At 37.6% G+C, this 20,564-nt stretch overlaps 1 protein-coding gene across 1 annotated transcript; it reads left to right on the top strand.

The window, feature by feature from the left end:
* Positions 1-14,436: 14,436 nt before the first annotated feature.
* LOC114027286 (olfactory receptor 9A4-like) lies at positions 14,437-16,193 on the top strand. Its single transcript, XM_027841276.1, is given in 2 exon segments — positions 14,437-15,955; positions 15,957-16,193. Coding segments are annotated over 2 exon segments (1,029 nt in total). The 5' UTR covers positions 14,437-15,163.
* Positions 16,194-20,564: the final 4,371 nt, after the last annotated feature.

Raw genomic sequence — 20,564 nt, 5'->3', positions numbered from 1 at the left:
AATGCATAATTAGTAAAATATAAGACAGTTTGGGTGGGATGGCACTAGCAGCTGGTGGGATCAGGAAAGATTTCATACATAAGGTGATGCTTGAACTACATCTTGAAGAAAGGGGAATTCTATAAATCAGAGATGAGGAGAGAAATGGGAACTGGTCAGTGAAAAGGCCTAGAGGCAGGAAATACAGTGGGGAACTGAGAAGGACATTTGGCTGGATACCTGAGTGAGCAACAGGGAGTAAAGTACAGTAAGTCTGGAAAGATAGGTTGGGGCAAGTTTGTGAATGATTTTAACAGCTCAACTGAGGAGTTTATATTTTATCCTAGAGGCAATAGGGAACTACTGGAATTTATTAAGTAGGGAAATCACATGGTCAGATCTGTACTCGATGAAAATCACTTTGGCAGCTGTGTGGATAAGAGACCTGAGGTAAGTAGATTAATTAGGGGGCTGTTGCAGCAATTTAGGGGAAAGGTGATGAGACCCTGAACTAAAGTGGTAGCTGTATGAGTGGAAAGAAGGGATCAGATGGAAGAAATGTTGTAAAGGAAGGAAAGACAACATTTGGTAATTGGTTACAGATGTAGGGTGAAGGAGAGCAAGGTTTTGAGGATAATGCTAAGCTTATGAACCTGGGAGATTCGAAAAATGATGTTGCTTTCGACAGAAATGAAAGTTTAGAAGAGGGGATGGGTGGGGAGAATACCAATGAAAATTTGAGATATATTGAGTTTGAGATATTAGTCAGTCATAAATATTTATTAAGTCCTTACTATGTGCTAGGCCCTAAGCTAACCTCTGGGGATACAATGAAAGGCAAAAGATCATCCCTGCCCTTGAGGAGCTCACAGTCCAATGGGAGATACCTTTAGGATGGACAATTTTGAAACATCCCATAAATAATCAAGGATATGATACTGAAGTTTAGAAGCCTGAGGGAGTTGTTGCTGACTTTATGTAAGCTGATTTTTGTACATAAGCTGACAGTGATCTCTATCAGTGATCTGAGCCACAGTTCCCTGAACCAATTAAGTTCAGTCATAGTTTCAGTACCTTTAAAGGAAAAACTATATTGCAAATATTGCTCCAAGGAACCAATATATACATTTTTAATCAGAGGAAATGGATTCAAATACCACCCTTGGTAAAACACTGAATGTCTTTGCCCAGTTTCCTCATCTGTAAAATGAAGGGGGTTGGATGAAATGACTCTTTAGGTTTATTCTAGTCCTAGCTTTGTGCTTCTGTATTTCTTGTGAAAAATGTAATGAAACAGAATGTATCACAAAGTAGTACATTATTGTTTGTTGAATGAATAATATTAAATATTAATTCAGAAAATTAAGATACCAGTGTGGGCTAGAGCAGGTTTGAAAACTTTTTGGAGGAGGAGAGATCTGAGGTGCACCATGAAAATTTGGGTTTGGTTTTGGATAGGGAGAAAAGAGGAAGTGATGAGGAAGGCTGAACAATACAAGCAGCGGTATGGAGGCAGTAAAGCATAAGATGTATTATTCAAAGGACAATGAACAGGCCAATTAGCTTGAAGTGGAAGATGTATAGGTAAGTAGTGAGAGATAAGTCTGAGAAGACAGGTAAAGACCACATTTGGAAAGGATTTGAATATCGCATTGAAGAATTTAATTTTGTCTTGTAGTTACTAGGAAGGTTTTGAAGGTTCTTGAGCACAGGAATATTATAATTTAAATCATTCTTTCATTCCTTAGAAGCCTATGATCAGGTCAGCAACTTTCAGTATGCCTAATAATCAAACTCCAACAGGAAAAGGGCAACAAATAAGAGAAGGAGATCAGAGATAAGGGAAAAATGTCAGTGGGAACAAGGCCACCTTAAAAAACATTAAGGCAAAGTAAATGAAAGACCATTGTGCCATGTTTACAGCAGAAGAGGGAAAACTTCCTCTTTGCATCTGCTGCTCTGCCTGGTTTCAATGTCAGAACAAGTTGTACCTCCCAAGATAAGTTTATCACTTTTTATTTCATCACCATGCTGCTGACTCAAGCCTTGATTGACACCATCTCTTTCAGTCTCTTCTCCTCTCTGATTGGAAGGCTAGAGGATGGGGTACCAAATTCCTCCTAATGCCTTTCTTTTTAGAGGGAAGAAACTGGACTCTCAGCTCACTCCATTTTGCATCTGCTACTCTGCCTGATTTGAATTCCAATGAACAAGATGCCCCTGTGCCAGGTACCCTCTGGTATTTTCTCCTATCCCTGCTTTCCTGTCTTCTTTTGTATACTGCACCTCCACATTCAATTGTAGGCTTCTTGAGGATAGAGACTGTCCTTTTTTTATTAATTGTATCCTCAGTGCTTAGCACAGTACCTAGCACATATCTAAATGTGTATTAGATTATTCAGAAAAGTAATAACCTGAGAAAATATTAGAGATGTAGAAAAATGTAAACAACTCATATCTTTAAATGTGAATGGATTGAACAATACAATAAAGTGAAAAAGAGTGACATGGATAAGAAAACAAAACCTTACATTTTGTTGCTTACAACATTTAAGACATTTACACATTTGAAAAACAAAGACATACACAAAATAAAACTAATAGGGTAGAAAATATTTACTCTGCATAAAGTAAATAAAAAAGCAGGAGTGGCGATCATACTATTTAACGAATAAAAAAGAAACATTCAAAAAATAAAATAGGACGAACAAGGAAACAATATTATGTTTTAGGGAACCATAGACAAACAAATATCAGTAATCATCTTATATGCTCCCAAAACCTCATACCTAATTCATATAGGAAGAATTATCTGAGCTACAAGAAGACATAGAAAGTAACACAGCAGTCACAGAAGATGTCAATATACTTCTCTTTATAAGTAAAACAGGAAGATAAACAAAAGGGAAAATATGAAACTGAACAAATTGCTGGAGAAACTAGAACTAAAAGACTAATGGCATTCTAAATTTAATGCAAATATTTATAATACTTATTTTTTTCTCAGCACTATATTGAACTTTTACAAAAATTGACTACATACTAGGACACAGAGATACTGCAAACAAATGTAAAAAGTCAGAAGTAGCTAAAACATCTTTTATAGGATGTAATGCAATAAAAATAGCAATTGGTTCAGGGACCACAAACAAAGGATCTGGGAAGTATTCTGGAAGAAATTAGGCTTAGACTAAGACTTTACATCACGTTTCACAATACATTCTAAATAGACACACAACTTTAATATTAAAGATCATACTATTTAAAAAATGGAAGAGAAACAGATCACATACCTCTCACAGCTATGGATAGATATATTTTTAACCAAACAAGAGGCAGAGGCAATGACAAAAGATAAAACAGACAGCTGTGATTTCTTGAAACTGAAAAGCTTCTGTGCAAACAACATTAATATATATATAGAATAAGAAGGAAAGTAATCAATGGGAAAAATCTTTGTATTAAATTTCTCTGATAAGGGTTTAGTATCTAAGATATATAAATTATATATACATATATGTACACATATATGTACACGTGTGTATACACACATATATGTACACATATGTGTACGTATGTGTATACATACTATATATGTACATATATATGTACATATGTGTATACATACATATATGTATATTAATAGCCATTTACCAATAGATAAGTGGTCCAAAGATACAAACAGTTCTTAGAAGAATTATAAAGTATTCACAACCATGTAAAAGAATGCTTTAAATGAGAAATGCAAATCAAAACAGCCTGAGATTTCACTTTGCACCCTGCAAATTGGCAAAAATGACAAAAAATGTTAATTGTAAATTTTAGAGGGGTTGTGGAAGGACAGGCACAGTAGCACATTGTTGTTGGAGCAGTGAAATTGTATAACCATATTGGAAAGCAAATTGGAGTTATGCAAATCAAGTGACTAGAACATCCATTATCCTTTTAACCACAGACTAGTACTGGGCTTATATCCCAAAGAGACCACAAATAAGAAGTAAATCCCCATGTATTACAAGATATTTATAGCAGCACTTTTTGTGATAACTAAGAATTGGAAACAAAGTAGATGCCCATCAATTGGGGAATAGCTAAACAAGTTGTGGGGCAGTTAGGTGGCATAGTGGATAGAGCACTGGGCCTGAAGTCAGAAAGACTCATCTTCCTGAGTTCAAATCCAGTCTCAGACACTAACTGTGTGATCCTAGGCAAATCACTTAGCCCTGTTTGCCTCAGTTCCTCATCTGTAAAATGAGCTGGAGAAGGAAATGGCAAACCATTTTAGTATCTTTGCCAAGAAAACTCCAAATGGGGTCATGAAGAGTTTGACATGACTGAAAAATGACTGAACAACAATAAAAAAACAAGTTGTGATACATGGATACAATGTAATATTACTGTAATGTGAAAAAAATATGTGTGATGAGCAGAGAGAAGCATAGAGAAATCCATGCAAACAGATACAGAGTGATGTAAGCAGGGACAAGAAAGCAATAGATACAATAATTACAACATTATAAATGGAACAAAATTATAAAGATCCAATGGGACTCAAATAGAGATGTATGAGAAGACACTTCCAAACCACCCCATTGTGGAGGTGGGAGGTCCACAGGTGTTACACAATACATAAGTTTTCAGACTTTTTCAGTGTATCCATTAATTGTGCTGACTTTTCTCTCTCTCAAAAATAGTGTTTGTTATATGAGATGGATCTCTGGGAGAGGGTGGTAGAAGAATAATGGGGATAATTATGATGATATGAGAAACAGAAGATTGATAAAAACATTTTTTTAAAAAGAGAGAGAAAAGAAAAAAGAGAAGAGGATTGAGGAAATTAAGGGGGAGGAAGAGGAGGAGAAAAGGAGGACAGAAAGAGAAGAGACAGCTTACCTTAAAGATGAATCTACTTTCTCAGAAATCTACCACTTGCTCATGTACCTACCACTCCAGTGGAAACTATAATTGTTACAGAGAATTGGAATGTGATGTTAAAAAAAATCTCTTCCTGGAATTACTCCTGATGTCTACTTGTTGACAGACTGTAACGTATGGCAAGATACATGATTAAATGAAAGTAATAGAGACTAGAACATATCAAAATGATTTTCCCAGAGGAAACTAGTCCCTATTCAGCTATGTCCAGACAATGAAACCTCCATTTCAGCCATCCTCCATAACTCCCTTTACTTTAACACACTCTGGACTCTGCCCCCAGGTCCCTTGGGGAGGTTCTTTTGTTTGTTCGTTGCCTTATCTTACTTGGAGCCTGACCTTCTAGTTACTCCCCCATCATAGACAAATCTTAGCAACCCCCATCCCTCCTTTCTGAATTGACTCCCACATTAGAATATAAGCTCCTAGAAGTTAGTAATTTTCTTTCTTTGATAGTATTTGTAGCCTCTGTGCTTAGTATGGTGCCTGGGACATGGTAAGTGCTTAATGAATGATTTCTCATTCATTCATAACCATTCACAAATTCCCCCACAGCATTTCTGATGGACAATAATCCAAAACCAGTTTGATATCCCAAAAGGACAGAGATCCCACTACCTAATAAGGCAGAAGACTTCGCTCTTTGACAACTCTAATTGCTAGGAAGTTTGCCCTTATACTTAGTCAAAATTTCTCTCCCTGCAATTCTTACCATGCAGTCTTAATTCTGCTCTGTGAAGTCATATAGAAGTTATATTATACAATCCTATAAATTATAACTTGTACTTCACTTTCCTTTGGATTTAACCATTCTAATTCTTTGGACTATCATTAAATCTTCAGAGATCTACATATTTTTAGGACATTTAGGATTACTGACTTTTAAACAATGAGCTGAACTAATTGTTCCATAATAGGTAACATGGAGCATACCATCTCTACCCATCAGACTTCTGGTCTGGGAACCTTATGTGCTATCGCTTGGCTCCAAGCTTTTTAGAGTATCATGGCTTTGGCTATTGGTCCTCGGCACTGATGAGCCAAAAGATCAATGTGAGGTGAGCCATGTTGTTGCCCTTTCCAGAGCTGGGCCTGGGTTGCTCGTATCATTCACTGGCTTTCTTCTCTACAAAAAGCAACTTTTCCAAAGTGAGAACTGATTGCCACAAGTGGGAAGAGTTGAAAGTTTCTCCTATCCCCAATGGAATCCTGAGGGGAATCCTTACCTTGAGCTCATTAAAAATAAATCATAGCCAGGAATCCTCTTGGGAAGCAGAAATAGAGAGACAGTAAGAGAAAGAGGAGGGTGGCCTGTAGCATTCTGATTTTTGAACTTTTTTTTCTTGGATCCCTTGCTAAAAACAACTTCATCATAAGCAACCATAGCAGGTTTCAGTATTAACTTTACACAAACCAACCCAGGGAGGTGAACAAGGCACTAACCAGTCAGGATACAGCCTGCACTGAGACTCAGTGTTTTCTAGGAAATCTTGGACCATTGTTGTTTCCTCCTGTGATGGGTAAGTGTTCTTCTCTAACTCACTTTATGAAAAAGGGACATCTTTTGAAATAAGGTCAAGTTGTGAGGCTCTGGGTCTGATTTTGGATGGGCTGATACAACATTATTACAGTCTGGGTCTTCCATTATTTCATATTTCTTCTGTGGGGAAACAACTTTGTAGTTTCCTTCAATGCCAAGTGTGATAACAGATCATAAATATAAATGTTGAAAGGATGCAGAAAAAAGGGGCCATGGACAGGTATTGTAATAACACAAGTATGTATCCTAAGTGTACCCCTATTTGGTGGATACCACCAAATCTTTTCCTTTTAAATGATGAAAAAAATCAGTCCATCACTCAAGGACCTCCCACTCAAATGGGGGAAACAACATAAAAAACTAGATCTCCTCTCTCTCTCTCTCTGTCTCTCTCTCTCTCTCTCTCTCTCTCCACACACATATATGCATATGCATATACACACAAATACAGTCTTATACATACTAGTATGCATATGTACATATTTATACTTATATAACCATATATTTATATGGTTATAGACAATATAGATGGGAGAAAATCTCAGAGGGGATAGTATTAGCAGTTGGGATAATGATGGGGAGACTTAGAAAGGGCTCCTGAAGAAGGTGATTTTTGAACTGAGATTTGGAGGAAGTCAGAGGAACTAAGAGGTGAAGATGAGTGATAGCATTCTAGGCATGAGGGACAGCCAGTGCAAAGACATGGGGAGGGGAGGTGCAACAGAGGAATAGTGAGCATAGAGTTCATGGAGGTACCTAAAGTAAATAGGAGAAGAATGAGACATCAGCTGGAAGGAAGGAATGATAATATTGTTGACATTACAAATTTCCATAGCATTTTTAAAGCACTTTCATCTGCAATATTCCATTTTGTTCTCACAATAACCTGGGCAGGTATTATCTTTGTCCATGTTTTACAAATAAAGAAGAAGGGGTTCAAATGGTTTTGAGAAACTTGTTCCTAGGACACATTCTTTTAATTCAGTGTTTCACTGAAGCATGCCCTCAGAAAGGATGTTCCTACTGAAGAGCCAGGAGATGAGAAGGGAATAAGTAAGGCTCAAGGATCAGGACAAAAAGCGAATCTTATCCCTTTCCAGCTCAATCTCATTCCAGGACTATCTTACTTCCTTGCTCCTTTAACTGGAAATACGGTGCTGTCCAGAATTTTTCATATATTGTTAATTAACTTCCTTTCATCCTCATCCATTACTTCCTTCTCTTTTAAACCTGGCTTCCCTTTGAAGGTAATGAATCTGTGACAAATCCTTTAATTGTAACCATTCATTCATCCATTCTCTCTGCACTTGTTGGCATCTTCTTGTCTCTAGGACTCTTCTTTAATGACTTTAGTACATAACTTGTAGTCTTCCTTTCCACCCTACTTTATACCACCATATTCTGTGACTTTACTGTTAATGTTCAGGATATTTCCAATACTGTGATATCACAGTTCCCTTCTTTTATTATCTCCAACTCTATTTCATTTCAGTCACCCATCTTCATAGTTAACTACTTTATTTCCTCACATGGTATTCTGTCACTTCTAAACCTTGTACTCTGAAGTTTTCCTTCATGACCACAATCTCTGATCATTCCAACCCTCTTCAAATGTCTCTCCTATTGAACCTGTTCTTTTCTTGCATCACAACTTCTTTCCCTCAACCCCTTCCTACTTACCAGTTAGAGTTTCCCATAGGGGAATGGTTACAGAACCATTTAACCATTTCCATGATGTACTTCTTTTTACCTTTGAATCTCTTTGCCCCTTAATCTCTCCTAATCCCCACCTGGACTTTTGCAATAACCTCCCAAGCAGTCTTACTGTTTGCATTCTACCTAAACATCCTCCCCAAATCTATTCTTCAAATCAGACTCCATTTGTTCTTCCTTAAGTAGATGTTTGTTCATGTCAATCTTTTGTTGAAAACCATTCAATGTGTTCCTATTGCCTGGCGAATAAAACCTAAACTCCTTTGAATGGCCTCAAAGGCTCTCCACAATCCAGTGTCACTTTTCCTTTCCAATGTTTTCTAACTAGTGCCCTCTATGTACTCTATACTCTTGAAAATTTGGATCAGTTACTGTCCCCTGTAGATATCTAGAGCCTTTTAGTCTCTGAACCTATGCTCATACTGTTCCATCTGGAATATCCTCTCTCCCAATCTGCACCATTAAATTCCTACATATTGAAATACTGAGCTCAAATGCTACCTTCTAAAGAAAGACTTTTCTGATCTTGCCATGTGAGAATGCTATTTGTCTTATGAATCTCACAGGGGATTTTGCTTACAATCTCTCTGATGCACTTAATATAAATTATTCTGTCAGGTTTTTTTCTTGCCTTTATGTGCCCTCTTCCTTTTGCCTAGGCTTTGAATTCTAGTAGTATAGCAGGTGAAATATGAATTTGCAATAGGGTGGCTAGGGAGCAATGTGACAAGCATCCCATTACAAATGATTCCAAAGCCAATGAAGAGAGGGTCTTCATAGATAAGAACAAATGAGGAAGTCAGCTAGAGAAGTAGTAGGATTCCCTGGTAATTGTTAGGAATGTGATGGTAAGGAGATAGCATTCTGAAAAGATTGTTTAACTCCATATTTACCAAGGAAAAGCTTAAGAATATATGTAACCTCCCATTTTTCTTCCAAGTACAATTATTACATATGGACACATTTATTTCTAGAGGCCATTGTCCTAGGAATCTGGCAACCTGGCATCAAGGACCTGCCTCCAATGCACAATGGATATGTGATCTAAGTTAAGTAACTTTCCCCCAAATGCTCTGGGCAGCTCTATAAAAGTTGTAGAGCAGGTGTTAATCAGGAAACTCCTAGAACCAATGAAATTAAGAGTCTAATCTCTATCCCTGTTTCTATCCTGCTCCCTCTATCTTTCCTCTTATCCCTATCTCTATCTCTATCCCTATCCCTATCATTATCCCAGATCTTGAAAGGACCTGAAATATCATTTTATCCAGTCCGTTGATGGTAAATATGAGGAATATGAAGGCAGAAATATGAAATGACTTACACAAAGTCCCTCACTCAGTAATGACAGAGATTGAACTTGAATCAAGTATTCTGAGTGTAAGTCTCTTGTTCTTACTGTTGTATTATGTTTCTTTATCAGTGCACATAACTAATATCTAGAATGACCTAAAGATGGTCTAACTCAAAACATCCAGCAATATTTGCTAAACAGACCTAGACAAGAAAATTTCACTGTAATTGGGGAACTCTTGACCAATATGTATGATCTAAAACATTTTTAAGGTCCTCTATGCCCCAGGGACCTTTAATGTTAACAGAAGTAAAGTGGTTTGTTTGATTTACTTTCTTCCCAAGTGGATAGTTTTCCCTTTTATGGTCTTGAAGTCCTCAAGTGTGAAAATTCAACTATTAGTTCCTTCCTCAATCCCTCCTTTGGAGGTTAGACTTTTTCACCATCAGCACTGAAGTAAGAACTAGTAAACATAAAAAGTTCAATTCATCAATAGCAGGAGAGTGACCTAGCCCCACAGAAAAAATTCATGAGACTCAGAGGAAAATGGCAGAGGAATACAAACAGAAACATTTCATTTTCTTGTCTCCCATGAGTAACTTCTGGTAAGCAGAAATTAGGGGGGACTCCTTACCTTTCTGATCTTGTCAAGTAGTTCAATCAGGTAGATGGGAATGGGTTAAAGGTGGGGCACCTGCCTTGGTGCATAAGGATCCTAGGGAGTCTTAATTTGCCAATGACTGTAGACCAAGATATCTAGCCTTTCATTACAAATGGTTCCTGTTCATAAGAGATTTTCCAGAGAAGACCTGGGAAAGTAGAGACCTGTGAGTCTTAAGTTCATATTGAACAGAACAGGAGAACCTAAAACAAAGCATAAGATGATCACTCTTGGACTAAGGCAGCAAGGAGCTCTTTGTACTCAGAATCCACCAGGAGCCTATCAAATTTCAAACTTTGGAGCAAATAATGGGTCAGGCTGAGATTTTGTGTGAACCATAGCAGCTACTTTGATGTTATATATTGAAAGCCAGCCTTTGACAAAGGCTTTTGTTTCATATAGAAAGAGAAGTGGTGACCATTAAAAGCTATCATAGTTTCATCAAGAACAAGTCATGTAAAACAAAGGTCATTTCTTCTTTGACAGAGTTATTAGATTGAGAGATTGGGGAAATGTCATATATAGCATGTGTAGATACTTCTGCAAGCCATTTGAGAAAGCATGTGACAATTGCTCCATGGCTAGGATGAAAAAAGAATGTGAAGTAGATGAAAGGCTTTAGAGGTAGAAGAAACCTTAGATATTATCTAATCCAAACATTTAATTTTATACATAAAGAAACTGAAACCTAACTAGAGTTAGGTATGTTTGAATGATTAGTTCAAATGTAGGTAATTAATGGATTGAAGTAAAACATGGAGAAAGCTCTGTAAAGGAGTAACCCAAGAAGGTTTCTAAAGACAAATTCTATTGAAGGACAATCTACCTAAGAACCTTATTTATTCAACAATTTTATCAGTTAGTCTAATGAAGGAATATATGTCATTCTTTTGAATTTGCATTTAGCATTAAGCTGAGAGAGGTAGCTAAAATGCTGGATGCCAGAATTTGGCAGAATTAGAAAAATATCTCAACAAGCTAGGATGATGCATCTAATGAAATAGAATTCATTAAAAATAAATGGAAAGTCCTGTATTTGAATTAAAATCAAAATCAACTCCATAAATATAGTGTGAAAGAAATGTGAATAGGCAGTAGTTAATATGAAAAAGACATAAGGTTGTTTTTTTCTTGTTTTTTGTTTTTTTTTTTTTTTTGGTGAGGCAATTAGGATTAAGCAACTTGCCCAGGGTCACACAGCTAGTATGTGTCAAGTGTATGGTCTGAGGCTGGATTTGAACTCAAGTCCTTTCTCCAGGGCCAGTGCTCTATCCACTGCGCTACCTAGCTGCCCCAATCTGGGGTTTAACAGACTTCAAGATCCACCAAAACTGAGTGATCTTAAGCTGTGCCAACAAAGTCTAATGTCTAGGGAAATGGCAATGATACTCCCATTACCCTGATTAGATCACTTCTAGAGTGTGGTGTTCAATTCTGGAAGCTTTACTTAAGCAGAAAATTGACAAATGGGCATGTAATCAGTGGACTGTAACCAGAATGATAAGAGGTCTGAAAAACATCCAATAAAAAAATCAGTTGAGGGATCTTGGGCATGTTTTTCCTTTCAAGGTAAGGCTTAGAGGGTTAAGATTGCTGGCTCCAAGTGTTTGAAGTGTCATCATATAGATAGGGGATTAAATTTGCTTTGTTTCAACCCAGGAGACACAACAAGGAATTATACATAAAAGTTGCAGGAGGTAGACCTAATTTTGGTATGGAAAATTCTTAATAATTGGAATTCCCATCAAAATTGAACGAGCTCCTTTAGGAGGTAGTGAATTTTTTTTATCTTGAACAGTCTTCTAAGATCAGGGTGGACAGAAATGTCTTTGAAATATTTTAGAGGAAATTCCAGTTCAAAGACAGCCCAGATTAGATGATTTCTTGAAGTCCATTTCCATGTCTGAGATTCTTTTCTTCTCTGACCCTAAGTACCAAAGGAAAAGAAAGAGATAATGTCTTGATGGCTATTATAGGTAAGGGAAGTAAAAAGTTGAGTAAAACAAAGGTGGCAGGGTGGATTGGACATGTGTTCTGGATCTAGTCAGCCAAGGTCCAGAGAATAGAAGGTCAAAGAGAGTCAGTCAAAGTGGCACCAATGAATGGATCCATAAGCCAATCAATCAATAAACATTTATTAAGCAATTACTACGTGTCCAATACTGTAGTATGCACTGGGAATAGAAAAAGAGGCATGAGGCAGTCCCTGACCTCAAGGAGATCATGATCCTTGTGGGGGGAGGGGCAACATGCAAACAAATATATGTAATACAAGCTATATATATGTACATATATATGATAATTAGGTAATAATTAAAAGAAGGAAAGCACTGGAATTAAGGGGAGTTAGAAAAGTCTTCCTTTAGAAGATTAGATTTTAGTTGGGACTTAAAGAAAATGAGGAAGACCAATACTTACAGCAGAAGAGGAAGAACATTCTAGTTATGGAGGATAGCCAGGGAGAATGCCCAGAACCCAGATGGAATGTCTTGTTCATGAAACAGCCATGTTGTTAGTGTCACTGGATCGAAGAGTACATGTCAGAGAGTAAAGTGTAAGAATACAGGAAAGGTAAGAGGAGGATAGGTTATGACCACCCCAAAATTGAATTCCTGCACCCTTCTTACTGAATTCCAATGTTCCTGGAGCCATAGATTAGAGTCATGTGTATGTTACTCTACTTAATGTTTTCCTCCTTTCTTGAAAAAAAAAAACACACTACTTTTATTATTGACTGTTTCAGGGGGACAAGTGTTAAGATCATTGAGCAGACTTTATCATCTAGAAGGAGAAAGTCTTCCTTTTGGACTCAGTTCCGGACATCTACCATAAGAGTGGCAAACACCTTTGGTGAGTGGGCACATGCCTTCACTGACATCACTCATTATGAATGTACTCATATACAGGCAGGTATACACATATCAATACACGCACATATATATTTGTTGTTGTTGTTCATTCATTTCAGTTGTGTGCAACTCTTTGTGACCCCATTTGGGATTTTCTTGGCAAAAGTTCTGGAGTGGTTTGCCATTTCACAGTGTTGCTCATTTCACAGATGAGGAAACTGAAGCAAATAGGGTTAAGTGCATTGCAAAGGGTCACACAACTAATAAATGTCTGGGCTTTGAACTCTGGTCTTCCTGACTCCAGGACCAGCATTCTATTCACTGTGCCACCTACCTGCCCCACAGGGGCCATCTCCAGTTGTCCTGATCGATATCTTGCCATTGGACCCAGATGGTTATAGAGGAGAAAGTGAGGCTGGTGATTTTGCACAGCCTTCCCTCAGTTAAATCCAATTCACTTGCAAGTCATGGCTTCAGGGCAGCTAGGTGGTGCAGTGGATAGAGCTCTGGCCTTGGAGTCAGGAGGACATGAGTTCAAATCCAGCCTCAGACACTTAATGCTTACTAGCTGTGTGACCCTGGGTAAGTCACTTAACCCCGATTGCTTCACCAAAAAGCAAAAACAAAACAAAACAAAAATAAAGCAAGTCATGCCTTCACCTTCTTGATGTCACGGTCCACTTCATGAATGAAGGACAAACAACAACAATCACAGCTGCCCCACACATACATATATACATACATGTATATTTATATAAATGTAGCAGATTTGAAATATTTCAATTGTGACTATAGATAGATTTAACCAGGGTCATTGGAGGTAATTGAAAATATAAAATTCTCTGATATCCTAATAAAAAGTGTCCTTTTTAGGCAATACTACTAGAGTTCAGAAGCAATTACTCCACTTGGTTGCAGATGTGCAGGAGAAGGGCAAATGCAGTATGATGGAGGAATTGGAACAGCCCTAGGTCTGCTGGCAGGAGATTTGGGTTCTAGGCTTGGTTTTGCCATTAACTCATATTATTATTTTGGACTACCTAGGTCCTTTCTCTGGACTTTAATTTCTTTCTCTGTGAAGTAGAGGTAGATAAAGGAGTCAGTTTAAATTATTTCTAAATTTCTTTCTAACTCTGAAATTCTGTCCCAGTTTATGCCTTCCTTTGCCTATTGTGTATCTTGATATATCTTAATTATTTAGGATGTAATTTCAGTTTTCTGAAGTATGACTGGTTGGAAGGTCTATTGAAATATGACACTGTACAAGGGGGACTACAGATTGGTGGCAGTCAAAATAGGGACTCTTGTGTTATCATAGAAGAACACAAAATAAATATTTATAGTAAGTTCAAAATGAATGTTTAAGAAAATTTTAGGCAAACTCATGAGTTAAGGTAAGGCAACAAGCATTTTATTAGGCACTTAAAATGTGCTAGGCACTGTGTTAAGTGTTAAGGATACAAATACAAACAAAAACAAAGATAGTCCTTGCTTCAAGGAGTTTACAATCTACTGGAGTAAGACAATGCAGAAAAACAAAAGGGAGATGGGGAAGTGCATGGTATTAAACAGATGAGGAGTTTATAGTGTAGAGTAGACATTCCTTTTTCTCAAAGAAGCTCATCTTCAAGGAAGCAGAGGGAAAAAATAAGATGACAATTACTAATACTTTCAGATAATCTGTTATTTTCAGAGGTTGGGCTCTCCTTCCATGGAGTTGTTCAATATTATCATAAGACCTCATGATTGTTTGGCACTTTAAGGCTTACAAAAGGTTTTTATCATCACAGCTCTGTGTATGCAAGTATTTCTTCCAGGGCCTATGATTGGTTCATGTGGGTCCTCCCTCTTCTGCCAAAGTCACAGCCTCTCTAAACCTAAGTAGGCCATCTTAATGAGTTACTATAACCAATTTTCTGATGATGAGCCTTCCTGAAGTGACCCAGGTTGGTTCTGGAATGACAGACACATACCCTGTCATCACTACTTTTTTGATAGGACTTGACAAAACGTTAACTCTAACATAAACTTCAAAAAACCAGTGACACTTTCATGCTATAATGAATTGGACTTCAGTGAAAAAGGGCAAGTATTATTTTCTCATTTTACAGATGAGAAAATTGAAACTTAAGAGAGGTAAAGTCCAAAGGTGCATCACTGACAAGAGATAAAGGTAGGGCTCAAACTCTGGTCTAATGGCTAAATCCATTATTCTTTTTACCAATGTAAACAAACTAACCTTTATTTACTTTTCAGTAACCTGTACAACAGATAGTGTAATGTTTGGCAACCACTCAGGAATTCTGGAATTGAAACTTCTTGGGTTTTCTGGCTCACAAGATTTCCACCACATGCTCTTTTCCATATTCTTCCTTCTTTACATGGTGACTTTTATTGGAAATTCACTCATTATTGTTATGGTATGTATGGACTATCGTCTCCACTCTCCCATGTATTTCTTCCTTGGTAACATCTCTGCTATGGAGATTTTAACCACAGCTATTGTTATCCCTACTATGCTGGGAGGTTTGCTGACCACCCAAATTCAGACAATGTCCTTTGGTGCATGTATGGCTCAACTCTTCTTCTTACTTTCTGTGGGGACTTCAGAGTTTGTGTTGTTGGCAGCAATGGCTGTAGACCAATATGTAGCTATCTGTAATCCCCTGAGGTATAGTCTCATCATGAATCACCAAGTCTGCCTCTGGGTGGTCATTGGGTCCTGGGTATTTGGGTTTCTGTTCCAAATCTGGCCAATTGTTGCAACATATCATCTTTACTTCTGTGGGCCAAATGTCCTGAATCATTTTTTCTGTGAGAGAGGCCAGCTTCTCAGACTCACTTGTGGTGACAGCAGATTTCAGCAGTTCATCCTCTTCCTGATGGCAGCTTTCATTCTTTTTGGTTCTTTGCTCCCAACCATCATTTCCTATATCTACATCATTTGTACCATTCTGAGGATTCCTTCTGCTTCTGGTCGGAAGAAGGGCCTTTTCTACCTGTGCCTCCCACTTCACCATGGTAATGACAGGCTATGGCACCTGCCTGTTTCTCTATGTGAAGCCCAGGCAGTCTGATGCAACTGAATATAACAAGATGATTTCCCTAATGACCTCAGTTGTGACTCCATTGCTGAACCCCTTCATCTTTACTCTGAGGAATGATCAGTTCAAAGAGGTCTTGAGAGATGCAGTAAAATGGTTAAGTCACCTCTTGAAGAAGTAGATGTTTCCAGGACAGGTTCTGGTGGGAGCAATTCATATCAGGACATAAACATTAACAATTAAAAAAAATCCCAGTGGAATCTTCCAACAAGTAACCCTTAAGCCAAAATGTAAAACACTTATATTTAAAATATCAGTAATTGCCTATTGCTAGTATTTGATTGAAGTAGCACATTATGCTTCTGTCTCTTTTATTGCTGTTTTTCTCTGTGTATATCGGTTTACCATATACTTGATATTTCATCTTTCTTCCTTAAGAAATAGCATGGTGCAGAGGGGGAAAAGTCACTGGATTAGTTTGCTCTTTATGATTCCTTTCAGTATAATGTAGTTTCCTTTTTTATGTCTATTTTTGAATGTTTGTTTTTGCATTGTCAGGCAACATGATTATATATCCTACTTTTTTCCCCCCAATTCACTTGATGAATTCCTTCAATTTTATTTTATCTTTGTTTTTTAAATGGGTATCTTGTAAGCAATAGAGGATAAGATTTTGTTTTCTTATCCAATCTATCACTCTTTTTCATTTTCTTGGTTTGGTTAATCCATTTACATTTAAAATTTTAAGAGTTAGTTTATATTTTCCTCCATTTATCTCTTACTTGTTTTTTTTTCTAAGTTACGATTTTTCTCCTTTTCTGCTCTAAACAGTACTATGGTTTTTTTTCAGTTACTTAAGTTTAATCATTTTTAAGGTGGACTTTTTTTTGCCTCCCTTCTCACCCCTGATTCCCCCCGATATTTGTTACCCCTTCCCCTTTGAGATTTTGCTTATTGGTTCCTTTCTCTGTCTTGCTTTTATATGGGTATATAAGTTTTCCCTCCCTCCTTTTACTCTCATTCAAGTAGATTTACCCTTCTTTCCTTCACCTAGTTTTGCTCATTAGTGTTTCAAATTTCATTTTTTTTCACCTTTATCCAGGCATAATTTCTCTGACTCTTATCATTACATCCTCCCTGATTACTCTAGACCCTTATTCTCAGATTCATGATCCCAATAATTTTCTATTCTTTTTCTACTGTATATTCCTCATGCAACCCAAACTTTCGAGGTACCTATTCTGAACTACCGCCTCTAGGCAGTTTCTGTCACTGCCTTGTACTGTTTGCTGTGTGGATCCCCCTTTTCCATTATGTTTCACTCTTAGAACAATGCCAATACTTACAGGTTTCAAACAGATAAGTGCCTTGTGGTAGGACCTGCTGCCCCCATCCCAACCCTGGTTATGCACCCCACTACTGTTCTACACTCTCCCTCTAGTTACCTCCCCCCCTTGCCTCAAAATCTCCTCCCTGGGTCCATGTCCTCCTGCTCCCGAGGTGCTAGTTGCCCTCAGGAGTTCCAACTCCTCTTCCCCTGAGATAGGAGTGGTCTTCTCAAGTAGCAAATCATTGATTCACCTGTAGGCAAAGTGTTGTCAGGTTCTATTCATAACACCATAGTCTGACCTCTTTAATATTACCTCCACCAGACCTCTGCCTTTACCCTTGTCTCCTTGTGTACATTTAGAAAGAAGACTGTTACTGGTCTTTGCTGTTACTTTATTGTGGTTGCTATCTTTGACTGATGCCTTTATTCATCAGCTCCTGCATTTCTCTTGTTTGAGATCTTCAAGAAGCAAATGTTCTCCTCAATTCTGGTTTTCTTTCTATGAATGTTTCAAACACCACTTTATTGTTGAATGTCTATTTTTTTTCATGTGTGGTTAAGTTTGGAATTGCAGGGTAGGTTACCCTGGGTTGCTTCATGAGCTCTATTAATCTTTGGAACACATTATTGAATTCCCTCCTGTGTTTTCTATTGGATTCAGAATTGCCTTGTGTTATTTGAATTTCTTTTCCTTTGTTTTTGAAGGTCTTTTTTCCGATTGCTTGCAGAATTTGTTATTTCTGGATTGAATTGTTAAATTCAATCACTACTTGTCTTTGAGTTTACAGTCTTGTTTTTTTTTTTCTGGAAGCAATTTATTAATTATTTCAATTTGTGTTTCATTTTCTGTGTTCAGAAGTTCTGGGTAGTTCTCTTACATTATTTTTTGCATTATGATGCTCAGGATTTTCATCATGTCATGTCCTGATGGGAGATCTATGATCCCTAAGCTGTCTTTATGTATCCTGTCTTTGAGATCAGTATGTTTTGCTTGAACAGTAAGTATATTTTCTTTGAGTGAAATAATAATGAAATATTATTGTACTAAAGAATGACGAATGTGGTAAATATAAAGAAGCATGGAGAATACATGAACTGATACAGAATGAAGTAAACAGAACTAAGAAATCAATATACATAATGACTACAATAATGTGAACTGAACTAAAACTACATAAACAAAAATTTATAAAGAACATGCATGGCTCAAAAGAGGTGTGAGAAGATACTCTCCCTCCATCCCTTTGCAGAGGTTGGAGGTCCGCAAGTGTTGCATAGTGCACATATTTTCAAACTTTTTCAAGGTAATGATCAATTATGCTGATTTTTCCCTCTTCTTTTTCTTTTCTTTTTTGTCTTTTAAAATGCTATTTATTATATGGCATAGCACTCTGGGAAGGGGGAGAAAAGGATACTGGAGGAAACTATGGTGAGGCAAAAAGCCCTCCCTCAAAAAAATAACAACATATTAAAAACAAAACAAATGCAAGCAAAAAGACAATCTCTGCCCTCAAGCAGCTTACTTTTTAATGAAGGAAGATAAAAATTAAAAAACCAGAGGAGGTAGGGAGAAAGGTCCTTACTTCAGATAATCAGAAATAGAGCCCAGAGAGGAATAAAATAGAAAAACAACACTAGGTGATATTTATATGGCACTTTAAAACTCACAACAGGCTGTACATAGGTTGTCTTATTCCTCACTAAAGCCATGAGAGGTAGGTGCTATTTAATAATAGCTCCGCATTTTAGAGATGAAGAAAATAAGGCTGAGAAATGTGAAGTAACTTGCCCCAAGTCATATAGATAAATAGCTAAGAGAGGAATTGACCTTAGGTCTTCTTGACTTCATGTCCAGTGCGCTATTCATCATTCCAGGTTGTCCAGGACTGGAGAGGTGATGTCTTACTCTACTCTTCTTTGTTCAAACTGCATCTGGAGTGTTATGTTCAGTGATAGGTGCCAAATGTTAGGCAGAGTAACGATAAATGGGAAAGTGTCCAGAGGAGGGCTATCAAGATAGCAAAGGACCTCCATGTCATGCTACATAAGGAGCAATTGAAGGTATTGAAAATAGCCAGCCTAGAGAAACAAAGACTTATGGGAGGAGGGTAAGGGAGTGCACGTACACCCATAATACAATAGTTGCCCCCAAATATTAAAAAAAAATCCCATGAGGAAAGGAATGGACTCATTCTATTTGTCATCAGAGGGTAGAAATAAGAATAAGGAGTGAAAGATGCAAATGACAAATTTAAGTTTGATGTAAGGAAGGACTTCCTAACAAACTGATTCAAAAGCACAATTGAATATCTTAGGAGGTGGTAGGTTTCTACTCCCTAAAGGCCCTCAGGCCTTCGAGTAAAAGCTGGAAGATCACATATGTTCCATTTCTCTTACGTGACCTTGGGCAAGTATCTTAACCTTTTCTGGCCTCAGTTTCCTCATATGTAAAATGATAGGTTAAATAAAGTGACCTCTAAGGTTCTTTCAAGCTGTGAACCTGTGGCCCTTTGATCTTGTGTTATAAGGGGATTCTTGTTCAGGCATCATCTGAACTAGACAGTCTCTGTATTCCCTACCAACTGTGAGATTTTGTGATTCTGGGGTATCTTATCATACATCACTCTGTATGTTGGATGATTTCCTGTGACTAGACTATCTGCACATTACTGGATGTTTTATAATGTGTGCCTTCATATGTAACTGTTTGGTGGGATTTGCAGAGACAACAGTTTTTTTTTTCTCCTCCTGGCAGGAGGATGTAACGGGGTCTCCCCAGGCTGACTCTTGTCTAATATCATAGCCCATGATACATCAGGAGATCAACCAGTCACTGGGGGAAGCCTCAAGGTATCAGAGTCCTTTTGAGCTGTACCTGGATTCAGCTATTACATTGGAGATATGGACTTTATTGAAGGATAGAGCCACAGAGACACGGATAAGATGACTGATGATGCAATTGACTAAAGAGAATCCCTCTTCACCGAGGTTTTGGTGGCTGTGAAAAAATGTACTACCAGCAGACAGCCTGATTTTGTGGGAAGCAGTTTGCAGAACCAGGGATGTTGGGATTGCTGCCCACACTTACTGTGTTCATATCAGAAAGTGTGAGGGAAAGGAACCCCAGAAGATGGATTCCACATGGAGGGAGTTTCAGTCTAGAGCCAGAGTTAAGACACCTATGAGGCCTCAGCAGATCTTAATGACAACACTGAAACTTCA

This window comes from Vombatus ursinus, unplaced genomic scaffold, assembly GCF_900497805.2.
Source record: "Vombatus ursinus unplaced genomic scaffold, bare-nosed wombat genome assembly UNPS02014858.1, whole genome shotgun sequence".
Lineage (NCBI taxonomy): Eukaryota > Metazoa > Chordata > Mammalia > Diprotodontia > Vombatidae > Vombatus > Vombatus ursinus.
The sequence above is the reverse complement of the archived record's forward strand: the minus strand, read 5'-3'. Positions and strand labels throughout refer to the sequence as shown.